We start from the raw sequence: 20310 nt of genomic DNA, 5'->3' as shown, positions 1-20310 counted from the left end.
AAGTCATTTCTGCCTGGGAAAGCTTTTCAGAGAAGTACACCGGCTTCTTCTGAGTTCTTAACCACAACACTTTCAATAACGTGAGGCAGTGGGGGAGGGGGAGAACCAGCAGACTGGTCACCCCAATCCTCCCAAGATGCTTGCAGATGGAATCTGATGGCTCACCCCCCCACCCCACCTCCTCCCACCCTCTCCTTTCCGCCAAGATCTCGACATATACTTAAACATGACTGTTAGTGAAGATCCAAAAGTTAACCTCCTGCAGGGAGAACAGTCCTGATTTTCTGGTCTCCCTCTCCAGGCAAGCCTTGGCTGCCTCTGCTTATTACCCTGAGCTGGTGGAGTGGCATTTCAGCCAGCACCTGACCCAGGCCGAACAGAACAGAACAGAACAATGACCTCAGAGGTTGGAAATGTTCTCCTGTTTACCAGCCCGAGGTGCCTAACTGGGTCTGAGGATAGATATGAGCTAATCGTTGTGATCACATTTGGTTTAGATTAAAAAAACAAAGTTTTAAAGGCGGAGGGTGGGAGATGGTATTAAGAAGAGGCAGCAGCGGGAACTTCAGCTCTGAAAGATTTGCAGCGCAGAGGCACCTGCGGGGACACACCCCTTCTAAGCCCCCGGGGGCCCCCTTCACTGTGTCACAAGGACAGGTCCTGTGGTGTTCCCGCCCCCACCCCCTACCCCTCTTTAGTTTGGTCCTACGGAGCTCAGGCATCTCATTGTCACCCAATCAGTAAGGACTGTACAAACAAGGGGAGAGGACGGCCAGCTCTGACTTCATCTTTGGAGGAAACCGTAATGGCTATCATCTGTTACCGCCCCACCCCTCTCCACCTGCCCCGATTTCCACTCCTCCGCTCCTCCGCTCTCTCCCTGCACAGGCCAGTCTGGTGATGCACCCCATTCCTCGCCTGCCCAGGCGGGTCAGATAAGGGGACAGGGAGGGGCAGACACTGCCGAGGACGGGGGGAGGGGGAGTGCCCTGTGTCAGGAGGAAAGAGGGAAACATCGCAGCGTTTCAAGGCCAGGCTGGTTCCCTCGTACGCTCCAATTATTGTCAACCACGTGGCCATGCCTTGAAAGGCCGTATTTTTCTACGCAGACCCATCTCATAAGAAGCTCAGAATTTAGGTAAGCAATATCCCAGCTGCACGGTGCACACAAACCAGCTGACGCCTGGGGTGCTGCTCTCGCCTGGGTCCACACGGGTGTGACGGGAAATGGGGTCCCAGGACGCTGAGCAAGAAATGACCGCCACAGGTCAGGTACTCATCTTTCTGACCTTTAAGGAAAAAAATACAATGAAACACACTTGAACATGATCCCAATTCCTCACCTGTTTGGCCAGAATCCTTGCAGTGAGCCTTACAGTCTCTGAGGGATTCCAGTTTTCCCCAAAAACAACCATGGGAGAACATTCCAGCTTGTGCATGGGCCAATCTTCTTTCTGGGAAAGTTAGAAAAAAATTATTACACATGCACAAGTGCACACACACACACACACAGTGCAATAAAGTTCGAGAAGAGAGGATGCAATAAAGTCCTCCTAGTTAAGGTCAGGAGAAATACGTTTCCTTTTGGAAAACACGACAATGCTCACAAAACTCAGAGATGAGAACATCCCTTAAGATGGATGTGGCTGTATAACCTTGCCTCGGGCCTGGCCAAGGTCATGGGCATGAGGAAACCTGCTCTGTGCTGTTTCATGAAGCACCTCCTACCTTTCTGCAGCCCCTCAGGATTCCAAACAGCACACACAGCTTTCCACTACCTGGGGCCACTGTCAAGTCACTGGGGTGAGTGACGTGGGTATTAGCCACTGATCTGGCTCCGCTCCCCATGGCTCTGTCCTGGCTCTGCCCTCACATTAGGGCAAATAACTGAGACGTGGTGTCCACAGCACCTCGTCCCCTTTTTTAGGTGATGCAAGAAAAACGCAAATGAGGGCTTTGTCTAAGAGTCTGGCCAGGGCAACTCTTGGGAATATTTAGGAATACAGACTTCCTAAAGATTCAGTGGATAAAACAGGAAAACTGCGTTCTTTTCTACCATGGGTTGTGATGCTTTTGGCCTCAGGTTGAGGTGTGAAGGGCACAAGCTCACGGCTGGAAGGCTGGGGATGCTGTCTTCGGGACGGGAAGGCCAAGGGAGGAGGCACTCTGAGGGCTGGGGCGAAAAGGACGATGCCGGCGCGGGGGCGCATGAGTGAGCGTGAGATGACTGGGACCCGGCTGGATGTCAGGGTGATGTGATGGGGCAGAGAGGCTGCTGGGAGTGGACTCAGCGGGAGTCTGCAGACACTTTTTGTCACGATGGAATTTAAGGCCATCTTGTTTTTCCCTTGGTTTTTCTGACCTCAGAAAACGGTAAGTCTGTTCTTTCAGACGCTCAGGCCAGAACCCCGGGGTCACTCTTGCTGCTCTCTCCCTCACGTTCACATGCACCTCGCCGCCGAGTCTGTTCTGTCTGCCTTCAGGACACATCTAACATCTGATCACCGCCTGCTGCCCCCACCTTCACACTCTGCTGCAGACTCGACACCCCTCACCGTGACTACTCCCCTCGCCTCCCACCTGGATGCCTGCTTCTGCCCCGGCCCCCAAGGACTGTGCTCTGGAGAGCAGCTGGAGTCATCGATTCTGCCAAACAAAACTCAGATTCTGCCAGTTCTCAGATCAGAACCTTCTACTGGCTTCTCATCTCAGAGCGAAAGGCAAAGTCTTTTATAGATGACCTACGAGGCTACACGTGGTAGGGGCCCCTCCACTCCTGAGCTCATCACCCACCACTGTCGCCCCCTCAGCTCACTCTACGCAGGCCACAGAGTCTCCCTGCTGCTCCTGGGACAGACCACGCTTGCTCCTGCCTCGAGACCTTTGGCACCTGCTGCATGTCCTGGCTCCACGCCTCTTCCCCTAGATCTCCACCTCGCTCCCTCCCTCCCTCCTCCACATCTCTGCTCAAATGTCCCCTTTTCAAGATACCTGCCATGAACATCCTACCAAAACCAGCACTCTCCATCACCCTCCCTTTCCTTGCTTTATGTCTTCTTAGTACTTCTCACCACCTGACATAATTACACATTGATTGGTTTTTTGGTGTAATGTCTCTCCCCCACCCACCTAAAATAAAGGAACTTATTAGTCTGTTCTGTTTACACCTATTACCCCAGAGCCTAGAACAGTGCCTGACATTTACTAGGCACTCAACAAAGTTGCTGACTGAAGATGTCTCCCTCCCCCCGCCCCAATTCCAAGAAGGAAGGACATGACGTCACTTAATGATTTAACACAGTCCGAGGCTCAGACCCTTGGCTCAAGTTCTGTGCCAAGATGTTCTGCAGAGTTAAATAACACCGTGCCGAATATAACTAAGAGCAGGGAGAGAAAGAAACGACAAGATATGCACAAGGGAGAAGAGGATCTGTTTTTAGCCCAAGCCTGAATTGAGAGCACGGTGATGAGGCAACGAGGTAGAACAGGTGGGTCCAGCTCTCAACAGACAAAACAGCTCCCTCCCCACATGCAAAGCAAAAAGGGAAGGACAAAGAGGGCTTCCGGCCATGGGATACCCAAGGGGATGTGAGGACCACCAGCTGTGGACAGATGGGTAATTGACAGCTATGAACACGTGTCCATTATCACCCCAGGAATGCTAAGACAAGGCCTTTGCAGGACCATGACGATGCTAGTTTTCTGAACTGAAGGTGGTGTGTTAGGTGTTTAACAATGAGCTCCTGGGAGAGAGCAGTTTAATATTAACATTTCTTAATATGATTTATGCATTATCAATAGAACTAATTTATTAATAGAATACTGAATTAATATGAATATAAGTAACACACAATGTTGAATTTATTGATGTTAATGTCCTCAAAGAGCAGGGAACCTAACTACAGGGCATGCTCTGGGAGGAGGGCAGAGCGCTGCCAAGTAAGAGGACACTGGTCTGGGGCTGGGGAAACCTGCATTCTTACCCTCTGCTCTGCAGTCAAGCAGCTATGTGACACCAGGCAGGCTTCTTAATCCCTCTGCATCTGTATCCTTGGCTGTCAATAACATGATCCCTGAGTTACTTAGCAGGTCCGGAGTTCTGAGTCTATCATTTTATGCCTGCCAACAGTGATAATCAGACATAAAGCTTGCAGACTACCAACAAATGTAGGACCTTCAAATGGGATAACCACGCATTCACGCGACCACAAAGGGTCGTTGTGAGGATTCAATAAACAAGCTAACCCATGAGAAGCACTCAGACCAGTGCCTGGCACAAAGGGCGCTCTCAACAAAAGCTGGTTAATTGTTCACTGACTGGTTCCTTCATTCATTCCAAAAGCCCTCGACCGACCTTAGAGGCAGGGATGGGAGGTGGAGTCTCTCACTTCAAGTAGTTTATGACTTACATCAGAACACCAGGTAGAAGTAAGGGCACCTAGAATGTAACACAGGCCCACACAGAGCAGCTAAATCAGAGAGCTGGATAAATTAAAGGAAGCACAGAATCATGCTAAGTTTCATCAGGGGAAATTTACCAGATAAATAAGAAGTCTTCACTTTGTTGGCAGGGGGAAATGACAGAGATGTACCATAATGGCACTACTACTCAACTTTAATTCTTATATATATAAAAAAAAAAAGGCAGGAGGAGAATAGCACCTGGTAGAAAATGTCAGGTTCTGAACATATCTTAAATACCTTCTTCTGGACCATGAGCTCACCTCTCTTCGAGACTACAAGAAAACCACAACTGACTACTAAACAACCATCAGAAAAAAAGACTGGAACCTAGCAAAAAAGACCTTCTTCAACTGGAAACATAAAGAGGGAACTGAGGGGGACGGTAGGAAGGGTGTGCTCATGATATAATCAGGCTACATACACCCCTGGGTGGGCAACCCACAAGCTGAAGAATAAGTCACAGAGGTCCTCCCATGGAAGTGAGGGCTCTGAGCCCCACATCAGGCTCCCCAGCCCGAGGTTCTGGCATTGGGAGGAGAAGGAGACCCCAGGACACCTGGTTTTGAAGGCCAGTGGGGCTTGGCTCCAGGAGCCCCCCAGGACTGGGGGAAACAGACTTCATTCTCTCGGGAAGCGTACATAGAATCTCGCATATGCCAGGTCCAACAGCACAGGCAGTGATTTCATAGGAACCTGGACAAACCTGCCTGCTGGTTTTGGAGGGTCTCCTGAGGAGGGAGGGAATGGCTGTGGCTCACCCAGGGCACATAAAAATTGTTGGCAGACATTCCAGGAATGTTCATCTACAGGAGGTTTGCTGGAGGCTGACATCTATATTGGATCATTAGCACCAAGACCCAGCCCCACCCAACAGCCTGTAGGCTTAAGTGCTGGGAAGCCTCAGGCCAAACAGCATACTGGGTGGGAACACAGTCCCACCCATCAGTGGACTTCCTGAGCCACAAACACCTCTAAACACAGCCCCACCCACCAGGCCAAGCTTCAGGCAGCAGTGGGCAGGCACTGACTCCTCCTTCCAGGAAGCCTGCATAAGCCTCTAAGTCCAGCCTCATCCACCAGGGGGCAGATACTAGAAATAAGAAATCAACAACCCCAAAGCTTGTGGAAGGAATCCACAAACAGAGGCCAGACTCTTAGGACTGGCTGGAACCTGGCCCTTGGGTGACAAGAGAGGAGTGTACTGCTGGGACACCTAGGACGTCTCCCACAGAAGGCTACCCTCCGAGGTCGAGAAAGTAACTAACCTACCTAAAAATACAAATAGAAAGACGGACAGTATGAGGAGGCAGAGGAATATCTCCCAGGCCAAGGCACAAGATAAAATCCCAGAAGAAGTAAGGATGAGGAGATGGGCAATTTATCTGAGAAAGAGTTTAGAGTAAGGAGTACAGATGCACAGAGTGAAGTCTTTAGCAGATTTGGAAAATATAAAGAATACCCAAACAGAGTTGAAGAATAAAATTACTGAAATGAATAACACACTGGAAAGAACCAAGAATAGACCAGATGAGGCAGAAGAATGGATCAGTGAGCAAGAAGACAGATTAGTGGAAATCATTACTGCAGAACGAAGAAAAGAGAATGAAAAGAAATGAGAATACTTTAAGAGAACTCTGGGACAACATGAAGCACACTAATATTCACATTATAGGGGTCCCAGAAAGAGAGAAGAGAGAAAAAGGACCTGAGAAAATTTTTGAAGAGATAATAACCAAAAACTTCCCCAACTTGCTAAAGGAAACAGTCACTCAAGTCCAGGAAGTGCAGAGAGTTCCACACAAGATCAATCCAAAGAGGAACACACCAAAGCACACAGTAACCAAATTGACAAAAATTAAGGATAAGGAGAAAATATTAAAATCAGCAAGAGAAAAGCAACAAGTAACATACAAGGGAACTCCCATAAAGTTATCAGCTAATTTTTCAGCAGAAACTCAACAGGCCAGAAGGGAGTGGCATGATATATTTAAAGTGATGAAAGAACTTCTCTATTCATCAAACCACAAAAAAAAAAAAAAAAAAAGGAAAAGAAGAAAGAAAAACAAGACCTACAAAAGACTGCTTTGGCAATTTGGGGTCTTTTATGGTTCCATATAAATTTTGGAATTGTTTGTTCTAATTCTGTGAAAAATGTCGTGGGTGTTTTGATGCAGGTTGCACTGGATCTGTGAGTTGCTTTGGATAGTACGGCCATTTTGATAGTGTTGATTCTTTCAATCCAAGAGCACAAGATATCTTTCCATTTCTTTGTATCATCTTCAATCTCATTCAGAAGTGTTTTTACAGTTTTCAGAGTACAGGTAACCTCCTTGGTTAAGTTTATTTCTAGGTATTTTGTTGTTTTTGACACAATGGAAATGTTTATGCCAGCTATAAAATTCTGGTTTTCAAAGTAAAAAAAGAAAGCGAACGAAGGGCCACAAACGGCAAAATATCCTTTTTATGGGTGAGTTGTATTCCACTGCATATATATACTACATCTTCTTTATCTATTCATCTATTGATGTGCATTTGGGATGATTCCATGTCTTGGCAATTGTAAATGGTGCTGCTGCTAACAGCGGAATGTACATATCTTTCTGAATTAATGTTTTTTTCCTCAGGCAAATGCCCAGGAATGGAACTGCTGGGCCATATGGTGGTTCTGTTTTTGGGTTTTTGAGAAACCTCCATGTTGTTTTCCACAGTGGCTGCACCAATTTACACTCCCACCAACAGTGTAGAAGGGCTCCCTTTTCCCCACATCCTTGCGAACATTTGTTATTTGTGCTCTTTTTGATGATGGCCATTCTGCAGGTATGAGGTGGTGTCTAATTGTGATTTTGATTTGCATTTCCCTGATATTAGTGATGCTGAGCAGCTTTCATGGTCCTGTTGGCCATCTGCATTTCCTCTTTTGGAAAAATGTCTATTCAGTTCTCCTGCTCACATTTTAAATGGGTTGTTTGTTTGCTTTTTAATTGAACTACAGTTGATTTAAAATGTTAAAAAGAAAAAAAAATTATACTTTCTTCTACCATAGAGATGATCCACATATCTTAGAGAACCTGACAGAGGCAATCTGCCCTAATTTCACCCATAAGAAATTATAAACAATCAGAATGGACAAAGTTGAAACAAAAATTAAGTTAAACTGATGGACAGGAATAAGTGTTATTAATAGTGTTTTTCTGTTTTGTTTTGTTTTTTATTGGCGGTTTCATTGTACACAGAATGGTTTTGAACCCTTTATGCTTATAAAAATATTTTTGCCCATTTTCTAAAACTTTTTCTACTAGTTTTCTTCACAATTCAAGTTGTTACTCCTTCACTGATTACAATCTTTATAAAATTTCATGTAAACTCCAATGGGTCCCATTTTCCAGAAAAGTAATATACAGATAAATGCACAGGAAGGAATTGGAAAGACACATGCCAACGTGGTACCAGTGATTTTCTCTGCAAGGATAAAATTATGAATTATGGATACTCTTTCTGTTCTTATTTATCTGTACTTTCTGATTTTTCTATAATGAGCACAGATTATCCATGCAATAAATGTGAACAATTAAATCTATATACAAGGAAGATAGGCAATTTTTTCATACCCTTTTTAAACTTCTAGTTCATTTTCAGCCAACGTAATAACTGCTCTGCATGACTTTACTTTTTGTGTCTGGATGAAAATGCTTAAAAAGAGGCATAAAGATTTGCAAAATTGTCTCATCGTGCACCCTCATTTCCAACACTGGGAGAAAAGAATGATTGTTAAGTCATCCAGTGTTCTACTGAGCAAATGATACATTGTCTCCCTGCATAAGGAGACTGGATTTTTATTGTCAAGCCCCTTTTCCAACCCTTGTATTTGGCCTTTCTCTTGTTCTAATGGAGCTTTCAATCTGGACAATGTTTACATGTACACATGCATATGTGATTTCCGGAAATGTGGGGCAGCATGCATATGTGGTTTCTTAAAATGTGGAATGGTAAGAAAGCATCACAGGATTCCTGCTCTCCACTACCATTCTCTGCGAGAGGGAGAGAGTGAAAAGAAACTTAGTGAGCGTCACACATGAAGGAGGCAGACACTGCCAGGCCCCCGTTACAAGCACATCTGCTTCGTTTGCTAGTCCCATAAAAGAGTGATGGGCTTCTCTCAATCATTCTTACACATTTTTTCCTACTGGTGATGTTAAATATTTAGAAAAAAAGGAGTGGCTCAGTTGAAGATGCTTCCTGTGTCTGGGTTAAGAGAGCAAAGTGAATTTAACCAGGGTGAAACCTGTGACTCTGGCCCCATTCACCAGTCACCCATACAACAACAGGGTCCTGGGACCATTTCTTGGACATTTTCTACACTTCAGTTACTTTTTAATCGATGATAAAAGTCAAGAATGTTCTCACATCTTTGTTTTTAATCTCCATCAGGACATGCACCTTCCTACTTCCAAAAGCACAGTCAATCCTATCTCCACTGACAACACACAAATCGTTTTCGTTTATCTGTTCGTGTTAAGAAATAATACTCTAGAGTTGAGCAGCTTTTCATGTTCCTGTTGGCCACCTCCATTTCCTCTTTTGGAAAAATGCTCCATTCTTCTGCCCATATTTTGGGTTGTTTGTTTATTTGCTTTTTAACTGAAGTACAACTGATTTTAAATGTTGTATTAGTTTCTGGTGTACAGCATGGATGGACCTAGAGGGCATTATGCTAAGTGAAGTAAGTCAGAGAAAGACAGATACTCTAAGATATCACTTACATGTGGAGGCTAAGAAAAATATAACAAACTAGTGAATATAATAGAAAAGAAACAGACTCACAGATGTGGAGAAGGAACTAGTGGTTATCAGCGAGGAGAGGGAAGGGGGAGGGACAAGGTGGAGGTGGAGGATTAAGAGGTACAAACCATCAGGTATAAAGGAAGCTACAAGGACGTACTGTACGGCATGGGGAATACAGCCAGTATTGTATAATACCTATAAATGGAGTATAACCTTTAAAAATTTGTGAATCACTTATATTGTATACCTGTAACATATAATATTGTACATCAACTATACTTCAGTTTAAAAAATACGATATTGTAAAATAAAGTTAAAAATAAAAAAAAAAAAAAAGATGAAAAAAATAATACCCTAAAAAGTTCTACTCCACAATGATTCCTCTATGTCACAGCTTTCTAAAACTATTCTCTTCAACATGTCATGGTACAATGTGATGAAGAAGTCTACGTGAGTGAATAATACACTGAGCTTTCCAGGCATGTTTATAAAAATAAATATAGTTCATTAAACACACACAGGTTACAAACCAAGCCTAACTAAAAAGGAATTCCTATTTCTTTCATATTTCCTCCCATTATCCTTTAATGCATCGTCAATTAAAATCTTTCCTCTGGCGGGATCACGCTGAGTCAAGTGAACGAAGACTACGGGACAAGACAGAGCCCAACTGTACAATATAAAGCATGATCCTAACACACCGCAATCAGAGAGGAGGGCTGGGGAGAATAAACAGAGGGGTAGCATCCTCTAAGATGTCCCGGGGGGACACCCTCAGGGAGGAATGGGTGCCTCTCGCTCCTGGAGAGGTGTCTGGGAAGACACCACCACTGGAAGGGATCTTTCCTTTCCCATCCATGAAAGGCCACTTCTCCGTCTATAACACAGGCCCAGAGCATCTCTTCTCCAAGAAGGTCCTCAGGACCCCCAAGCACAGGGTTGGAAAGCAGAGAGGGCCTTCCCGCGGCAGTCTGCACAGGCTGGTCCTGGTTCTGCCTGTGTGTGACCTTGGGCGGGCCACCCAACCATGGTGGACATGGCTCTCTTATCTACCAATAACCTCCTTTCCAACCCCACCTTCTGTTGTGTGGTACTGACCCCCCTGGGGACCCCTGGTGGGTAGGGTCTGCCAGTGAAGAAGGCCCAGTTAATGACTAGCAGCTGAGGGCCATGCCTTCTTGGATGGAGAATCACTCAATTACCTTCCTCATCGCTGCTCTTGTTTCGTGCCACCTGTTTTACCCTGTAGCTGAGCCTCCACTTTGATCCCATCCAAGCACCCCCTTGGGTAGATCCCTGAATACATCTTTATCTGGAGCAAATGCCCCAGATTCCTCCCTAATGATTTGATGTAGGAAGCCCTCACACAGCCATTTATTTCTAGGCACTGACTTTAATTAAACCTGTGACCATTCTATCTCACTGTAATACAGTGCTCAGCCCCTACTTAGTTCTTCAGCATCAAAGGATGCAAAACCTCCATGGCTAGTAGCCTCTTCCTTCAACAGGAGATAGATGAAATGAAAATGACCCTTACAGGTCAAATCCAGCCTCACCTGGCTTCTAGAACTGTAGCTTCAGGAACTGTGTTATCACTTGTCATCTAGGAGAGTTCTTTGCTCACAACATACTCAACAGAGCCAAGGAAAACTGAATCACACAAGTACTCTCCAGAACTCGAGTGTCCTGGACCAGGTTCAGGGAAGACTGCACATCATGAGGCTGGACACAGCAAGCCGTCTTGGCCCGGACCTTTAACATGACTTAGAATCCCAGTACTGAATCATCTGGGGTTCCTTGCTATGAACAACCTCATTATGATTTGACCTGTACAATCTGTCTATAGCAGGAAAATGTACAGACTGTCAAGCTGTTTGTTGTAAAGTAATAAGGAGGCATTCTGGTTCATGCAGGTTGATGTACTTGGTTACTGTAAACCTCCCAAGGCAGGGCACCCATCGCTGGGAGTCTGCAAATCTGGGAGACTAAGTCCTAGATGCAGGGGAACCGCAATGGCCACCTTGAGACCCCAACCTGGACAAGATTCATCAAAATAATGCCACCAGGTGAGGCCTAAGGGAAGCCAGCTCAGCAGCAGGCTCAGGAGACCCAGTGGTAGCTCAGCCTCTCAGAGTCTCACGTTTTATATTAATGCAGCGTTTACAGTTCATCAGAGAATTTAAGGCTCATTTTGCAACAAGTATGACTCACACAATGCACACCATCAGTGACCTCAAGTTCTTAGACTCCAACCATTCTCTCAGGTGGAAAAATAAGCCCCTTAAATCTAAAGTATATGCTATATATGTTATTCTTTGCATAAAGCAAAGCTTCAGTCCAGACTGAATTACTGTAATATTATTTTTATAAGCCCTCACACCTGTACACAGCATCACAATTTATGTAGAACTTTCAGATTTATCATATCATTTGGTCCTTATAATTCATCAAGATAGGGACCGCTGTCCTTGTTTACATGAAAAAAAAAACAAACAAACCAGACTCTGAGATGTCCTTCCAATTGCCAAGTTCACAGAGCTAGTCTGTTGCAGAGCTGGCCTCGTGTCCTCCTAGTGGTCTGTGTTAACATAGTCTGAACCGTACGTGATTTACTAGCTTGCTTCTTTAAAGAACAGAATGTAATGGGTTACTTTTTCTAAGAAGTGTTTCGCTTAAATATAGAAACAGCTAACTTATCAGGCCTGGAACCAAATCATGTCATTCCCAGGGCTCGCTGATTGCTCCAACACTGCAGCAACCAACCACGGAATTCTCTGTCCATAACGGGCAGAAGCCAAGTATGAATTCTCTGCTTCCAAAGAAGCCACACTCCTGGAAAACTCAACAACAAGCCCATCGATATACCCGCCGCCCCACAGGCTGGCAGCCTCTGGAAGCCTGCCGTGGACACACAGGAGGTGGACTGTGCACACGGCCTTCAGAGCCAAGACAACATTCCCAAGCCAACGGCTCAGCCTGGGCTCTATCCTGGCCAGGGGCCGCTGTGACGGTCAGATGAGGCCTCGGGCCTCAGCGACCGCTCGCTCTCCCACTGCTAAACAACGTTCCTGGGGACTTTCAGAGACCAGCTACAGGAGGAGAAGAGAAAGAAAAAAAATGACATCGTGGGTAATCAGAGGTAGACCAGGGAGCCGAGGGAGGGGAATGACAGCAAGTCTCGAAAGAACAGCAGCAAAGATGAGGGGCAGATATGGAGAAAATCCCCCCTCTTATTTGAAGATGCTTAAAGGCATCAGCACACCGCAAGGCATCTGAGCGGGTTTCCATTAGAAAAACAGATTGGGGAAGGCACACAGAGGCCGAAGATCATTCTCTCCCCAAACTCAAACTGCTGGCAAGTAGAATGCATTTCTGTAAGTTACCTATGAACATTTGTGTCATGATACTGTATCAAGAGAAAAGTCGGGGAAACACCACTCCTTGTCCCTTAAAGAGTCTACCAAGGGCTCCTCCAAACCCCTCCTTGAGCTCCCCATCCCCATGTTACAAGACTCCCCTGAGACTCAGCCATCAAACCTGACAGCCCGCGGTCCACATGCAACCAGCCTCCTGAATCTGCTCAGCCCTGGCTGCTGCCGAGGCCCGATGCCCGGGTCTCCAGGTCCCAGCTGAGAGCAACCCCCCTCTCGGCTGTACAAGGCTGTGCAGGGGCTCACCCAAGTTGGGCTGGAATCAGGGTGGGTGATACGTGGCCTGCTAGTGGGGTATATAAAAATACAGACCAGTGGCAGTAAAACTTTAAAAATGTTAAAGACAGCATTTTAACATTTTTCATTTGTCATCTTTGCACATTCCACCTGTTGCTGGAGGCCTTGGGGGCAGACTGTCAACCTTGGTAACACATCTGCCTGTATCCAACACTGCTTTCCTTGTGTCTTTTCCAATTCTCCTGGGAAAGTGGCCCCAAAACATCACTGCCTATCACTGGCTGCCTGTTAGTCGTGGGCCAGCACATCAGGGTATCCAGCTAAACCAGACGCCACAAGGAAGCTTCCCAGCCCTGGGTGCAAGAGGGTGCTGGAGAGGCTGTGACAAGAAAGAAAAAGACGTTGGGGTCCCCATCTCCAGAGGAAACAAAGCCCTCCCTGCCATTTGGCCCCACACCTACCTGACACTCCACATTGCAGTAAAATGCCTGCTTGCATCTTCCACATTTGGACAATCCTTCTTTCCTTAAAAAACAGAAAGGGCACTGTAGTGGCGAGAGGCAGAGACGTGACGCCGCACATTTGATCATGCAAGAACAGCCATCTGGTCCGAAAGCAGAGCCAAGAGTCACCTTACCTTGCTCCCCTACTGATCCGTGGCACTTTCCCAAAGGAGAGACGGACCAGACTCAGTCCTTGAGTAGCAGTGAGTTAGTCAGAGTACACACGCTGACATTTACCGACCCCAAGAATGTGAAGGGCACTTTCCAAAGAGACAAATGACCTCCTCTTTGACTCACGAGCCTGGCCCGGGAAGCCTGTTAACTTCGCCTGCACTGCCAGTCAGCAGTCTGGGGCAAGTCAAAGGCTCTTACGTCCTGATCTTCTCACCTGCTAAAAAGGGACAGAAATAATGCCTTCTTGGAACTTTGAGACTGAAAAGACGGAGGACTGGGGTCCACGACATGGGTGAAAACACAATGTGAGTGACACCTTTTAGCGTTTAGAGGTGTGAGTAACGCAGAAGAGAGGATGGGGCATGTCAGAAATGCAAATGCTCTCGGAAAGCAAAGTGTAAAAATGCTGCCGCCCAGCAAGGGGGACATCCTCTTGAATAAAATATTCCTGGGTCTGGTGAGTGTCCACCTTGTCTGTGTACAACTGAGCAATTCTTCTGCCTCTTCCTAATTAGGTCGACCCTCCCTGTTCACTGCCATGTTACTTATCTTCGTGCTTCCCAGAGAGGCCAGGGAGAGGGCCCTTTCCCAACTGTTCGGTGCTGGGGTGTTCACTGCGGTAGATGAGCCACAGTTTTTTCAAAACCTGTGAAGCCACTGAATGAAACCACATACGACAGAACTCAACATTTTTTTGAGATGGGAAACCAGCACAGAGCACTCTCTGGAAAGCCTGCTGTCCAGTTCCCACCCACCGCGTGGAAGCCAGCTTTCTGACTTCTAAAAATGCTGATACCACCAAGGGCATGCTCGCGGCTGCCCGGGTGCCCCCCTGCACTGCCGCAGGGCTCCATCATCCCCACCCCTTCTGCAGTGTGCCTGGGGAGCTGCTATTTTCTGACACATATAATCACGCTGCAGAGTCCTCCTCTGCGCCTTGTCAGACAGTGCTAGTCACCACACTACTCCCACGGAATCGGGAAAGTGTTCCAAAAACGCTACCGTTGGAACTACACAGACTGCCTTGCAGTTTTCATGACAGCACTTGGATTCCAAGAAGCAGACTGAAGAATGTGTGGGAGAAAAACGCATCTCACGGTTGAGGTATAAATAAATATTCCAAGTTTGCACATCTCAGTAGTTAAGAAAGGAACCCACTGATTTGGCTGAGTGTATTCTCTGGCCTGAAATACCCTCTGAGGATCCATCCGGGCAAGATGCAGAGCCCTGGATCTCTTGCATTTTATACCAAGGGGGAAAAGACAGACACGATGCGCTCAAAAACCACTGTGAAGTGACCAGAGAGCAAGTGCTAAGTGATGGGGACCTGAAGAAACGCCAAGGCGGTGGAAAGAACAGATGGGCAAAGCCAAGGAGGAAGCCTTGAAAATTCCTTCCAAAAAGAGATGCCTTTGGAAACGCAATTGGACAATGGATGGGGAGGTGTTACCCCATTACAAAAAAAATGTCCACTTGAAGCAGTCATTTGCTAATGTTTGGTTTTGCAGGGGTTCGAAGTCACAAAACTTCTCTGAAAATCTGACTGAAGCTATTAATTCTCCCCAATAATCTACCTTCTCCCCGACCCCTGAAAAACCATGAAAAATTTTGTGAAATCTCAAGGGCTCACGAGCCACCTAAAGTCGGTTTCAGAACCAGAGTTAGGATTCCCTGACATAAAAGATTAGGAAGTTATCACAAAAACGCCTTTATTAGCTCTACACTATACAAAAAAGCAAAGATTATGTATAGAGATCTTTCTGGTCAGCTGCCAGCAGTAAAGCTAATATGAAACCAAGGTCTGTTTTCAGCTTCTAGGCAACATCTCAGGGAGAAAAAAAAGCAGCTGGGTTCTTGTGAGCTTGGGAAGAATTCTAGTGGGATTTCATCAAAATAATAAATCTCCAAAAGGCCAGACTTCCTTCAGCCCAGCCAGTCACCGAATCCAGAGCCACAAACAATGAAGACCAGGAAGAAAAATCTAACTTGTCAGGACTGGCGATCAGTTATGGAATCCCTACGACCCATCCCAGTGGCTCTCAAGACATGGTCTGTGGACTGCTGGGGTCCCGGAGACCCTTCCAGGGAGTCAGCAAGGTCAAAACTATTTTCAGAACACTGCTACAGTCTTTACTGTCCGACACCTGCGCTCCAGCAGGTGCGTAAGATGCCTGGAGGGTAAAACTGGCGGTGCCTGGGTACAAATCGAAGCCGTGGCACCAAACTGTCCAAGCGATCACTACATTCGTCACTTCCATGCACTCACAGCGAGGGGGGGGGGGAGGCAGCTCCGCTCAAGAATGTTCCAAACAAAGCAGTAACAAATATTCACTTCATGAACTCTCAACTCTTCTGTATGTGTATTTTTGACATCCCAGGATGACATGGGAAGAACACAGAACCATCTCTGCTCCTACTGAAGGACGATGGCCATCTCAGGGGAAAGCACTTAGCCACCCCTGGGGCTGTAAGCCGAACGAGCCACTGTTTTCCTGGAATAGCACTTTTACTTGAAAGAACAACTTTATTAGACAAGCTGGTTATTCAGACTTGAAAATTCAGCAGATATGTTATGAAAATGAATGAAGCGAGCCCATCACATCAAGGAAGATCTTTGGCAGTATTTGTTGCCAATGATAAAATTTGGGCTTCTGAGCAAAAATTGGAATTTTGGAATGCATATATCTGCTGTTCTGAGCTCAACAGTCTCCCATCTGATGACAGGGGTGGTGGCAGTAACAACTGTGGTTTTTTTGAGGTGGTTTGATGAAATACATAAAGTTTTAGGAGGTCTATATGATTTAGTGAACCAGTGTTTTCCAAATGACCAGTGTATGATGTTTTAAAAATTATGAATGGCTAACAGAGTCATTCAAAGTTCGAGGCAGACTAAGGGATTTTAACGTAACAGATACATAAAGTTCACAGATATGGCTTCAGATCGCACATTACAACTAACTTTTAAGGCAGAAATCACTTACTGAGTTATAGTGTTGAAGAACATCCACAATTAACTGAAAAGGCTATTAAAATCCTCCTCCCTTTCCAATTATATATCTGAAGCCAGATTTTCTTCACACACTTCAGCCTAAACTACATTAATATCCCAGACTGAACTCAGAAGCATATTTGAGAATTCTTTTGTCTTCTGGAAATCCAGACATCTAAGAAATTTGCAAAACTGTAAAACACCACTATTCTCCCTAACTCTTTTGTTTTGGAAAACAGTCCTCATTTAAAAAAAAAAAAAGTTACATGTTAAGGAATGGTTGTTGTCATTTTAAAATACTTTATAATATTCTTTTTTATAAATTTCAAATATGATTAATTTTGATACATACCATAAACCATGTGAAGAAAAGCTCTTTGGAGTTCTCAACTGTTAAGGGTAGAAAGGGGTCCTAAGACCAAAAAATTTGAAAATTGATCTCTCTTAATAATTCTATCAGCTCTATGAAGACATTATTATTCTCATTTCTCAAATGACAATACTGAGGATCCTAGAGGCGAACTATCTAACCCAACGCGGTCCTTCAGCAAGTAGGTAGCAGAATCAGAATTCACCCCTCAAGGTACCTATTCTGTCTTCGTCACACAAAACTGTCCTTCCTGGAGTACTGTGCCAATTATCGAGGAGAATATACTAGATGAAACAAAAATAATCTATGTGTCTGGATAAGATAACAGGCCTTCTTCACCCTGGTCTGCATGACGTCCCACCTCCAATGGTGTCCCGGGACTGCTCCTTGGCCTCAAAGATGCAATGGGGAGGACCCAGGATCATTTCTGAAAATGAGATTTGGGGAGGTAGCACCCCCACAAAAAGGGTCTCTCGATCAACTATGACAGAGGAATCAATGTCACTTGAAGGAGACAGGGATAAAGTAAGGGCTGATTTTGTATTCAGTCTGTGCAAAGAAGGTCCCTCCATCTCATTCAGTGTGGTAAACGCAGGTGTTCCTCAGACGGACATGGGGACAGTCTACGTGGGACTGCGTCCTCTGGGAACTGGGTGGTACAACACCCAGGCTCCCGCAGACACCAGATGAGCTTGGCGGGGTTGGGAGGCAGGCTGTACTGTGTATGTGCTTACCGAGTCATCTACCAGCAGAACGTGAATAAGGGTCTCCCGAGCCGCATCGCCTTCAGAGGAGAAAAGGAGAGACGCTAAGCCAGTTACTGACAGTGATGGTGTAAGAACCGACTCTGATCTACTTTGGTAACAGCAATTCTCGATGAGGTGTGGTAGGGATGGGATGGGGAGCTCCGTTAAAGTGATCCGGACACGAGCTTCACTTCTTCCCACAGCTTTTCATAGGGAGAGATGTAAATATTCCATAAGTCTAACAGTGGAAACCCAAACCAAAATTTGCTGAGGTGGTCCCTGCGTTGTGTGTGTACATGCCTGAGAGAGAGGAGGGGAGAGCCTGTGCGGGCTGATGACCACTGACTGATACGTAGCCAGGGAGAGACATCCTACGGAGGATCCAGTTCCACTGTTGGAACAGACAGGGCTTTCAGAATAAACTCTGTTCCTGCAGAAGACACAGCTGTGCATCTTTCACTGGCAATGTAACCTGATCTGAATCATCCAGGAGGTTTGGGGAAAGGCTGAAAAAACCAGGAAAAGAAAACTGCCCTCCAAAAAAGATGAATCAAGGTCATCTGGAGGAATGAAGTCAAATAACTGAAAAGTAAGGGAACGAAAGGGAAGTTAATGGTACATCACTGATAACCTCTCAGTATGGTTCTCCACATTGGCTGCATGTGCTTGTCTGGTCCTGGGGTTGGGCTCAGCAAGTCTCATTGGGTTGGTCTGTGTTGGGATTTTTAGGAAACTACCTGGGAGATCTCATGTGCTTCCAGAATGAGGAACCACCGGCCTAGGCCTAGGGGGTGAGTGTTTGAGTGCAGGACTTGCTGAAGAGCACTGAAGCCTTCCTCTCCGCAGTGAGGACTGTTTACAGTGCAACTCTTCCTAAGAACGAACGGCAAGCACAGGATGGAGTAGACTAGTTAGCTACCTTGATGATGGATGTTTACGTAAAAATAAAGTGGCAGACACGGTATGTTCTAACTACAATAAAAAAAATTATTCTAGAAGTCAGGTACGGATTTTTAAAAGGCAAGCCTCAGCTTTCTTTCTGCCTCCTCCTGATTCCCACTTCACCATGTAAGATGAATATGATGAGTTACTTTTCTTGCCTCCTTATCTCAACCCTTTTTTTTTCCCTGATGCTTGAGGTGCTCTGTGATCTTGGGCAAATTATTAATCCTTTCCAAACCTATTTCCTCCACTGTAAAGTACAGTTTCTACCTCATAGGTTTGTTACAGAAATTAAATGAGAAGATGTAAGTGCAGCGTATTGCTACTACACTTTTAATTAGCCTTCATCCTTTTTTTGGTAAGTGATGTCAACTCCTGAAATATCCTCAGTATAATCTCACTCAGGCTCATATTTAGAGGATTTATGTTTCTAAAGCCTTTGTTTTACCGGCAAATATCTACCCTCCTGTGAAAGGAAGGGCTCTTTGAACTTAAGAAATGGCTCCATCCACAAAGGGAGGAAAGACATGTTACAGGAAAAAGCAAGTATCTGATTATTAGTGACGGAAACAGAACTAGAAGACACACTCCTGTCATTTTCTACTGGAGGAGACACACGCAGTGATTAATTTTCTTGCTTTTAAAATTCGGAAGCCGTGAAGATCAACAAGTTAGGGTTGTAATTAACAACTCCTGCTAGTTAATACGTTGCCGCAGGTGCTGTTGGTTGAGATAAAAAGGATTTGATCCTGTAAGCTCCCTCCTTTCTGCTCCTGAAATGAATGCTTTGTGGGTTTTCCCCATGAAAGAGAGTGATACTGGCGTGGAGGGGGTTTGCAATAACAATTACTTTTAACTAACGGTGACAGAAGGAGTGACAAGTCTGCTCCGCTGAACAGAGGCAGCCCCGGCCAAATGAAAAAGAGAAAAGGAAAAAAGCCCCAGCAGCGCAATATAACTTCACCGTGGGCTGAAATAAGACAATAGGAAACAAAGTTGGCCTCCCACCCAGAGAGAGTGGTTACACTGGCAAATTTTTGTTTGAGAGAAAGACTGGAGGAATTGTGGCCGAACCCTATTATAACCCTGGTCAGGGGACAAGGACAATACGGAGGGTATGGGTTTTTGTGTCACAGTGAAAGATGCTCCACATAGCACTTTAATCCACAATGTAACCGTGAAACGGGACCACGTGCTGCGCGAGCTTCTTCCCAGAGCAGGGCTGAACCTTCCCCTTGGCACGGGCTTTGTTCTGAGGCTTGTTAAAAGTTAGAGCCCGGGGCTTCCAGGGGTGGCAGGAAATATTTAGGGCAGTAAGGTAGCAACTAATAGGTTTTCCCAAATATTGGAACAGGAGCCGTGATTTGCAAGGAGAAAGCTGGGCTTGGCAGTCCGGACACCGAATGGCTGGCCTGGGGAAACGGAGTGATGGAGGTCAATGGGTACAAAGTTTCAGTTGTAAGAACAAGGTCTGAGGATCTAAGGTACAGCGTGGGGACTATAGTTAATAATACTGTGTTGCAGGCTTAAAAGTTGCTGAGAGTGGAGCTGACACGTTCTCGTCACACAAAAGAAAGTTACTGCTGTGAAGTGATGGGTGCGTTCATTACCTCAATCTCAGTAATCATTCCACAGCGTCTGTGTACATTAATCACCACGTTGTACACTTTAA

The 20310-nt window shown here is 45.7% G+C and overlaps 1 protein-coding gene across 2 annotated transcripts in view; it reads right to left on the bottom strand.

Annotated features, from left to right (window-relative positions):
• Window positions 1-20310, bottom strand: part of SMYD2 (SET and MYND domain containing 2) — a 51502-nt gene that overhangs the window by 19508 nt on the left and 11684 nt on the right. Inside the window, exons 2-3 of one of the 2 annotated variants that reach the window (XM_064477185.1) lie at window positions 13376-13439; window positions 1344-1454 (exon numbers count right to left, since the gene is read on the bottom strand). In XM_064477185.1, coding sequence (XP_064333255.1) covers window positions 1344-1454; window positions 13376-13439 — 175 coding nt within the window. The remainder of the gene's footprint in view (window positions 1-1343; window positions 1455-13375; window positions 13440-20310) is intronic. The other variant, XM_064477186.1, reaches the window with a different exon arrangement.

This window comes from Camelus dromedarius, chromosome 21 (genome assembly GCF_036321535.1).
Source record: "Camelus dromedarius isolate mCamDro1 chromosome 21, mCamDro1.pat, whole genome shotgun sequence".
NCBI lineage: Eukaryota > Metazoa > Chordata > Mammalia > Artiodactyla > Camelidae > Camelus > Camelus dromedarius.
The sequence above is the reverse complement of the archived record's forward strand: the minus strand, read 5'-3'. Positions and strand labels throughout refer to the sequence as shown.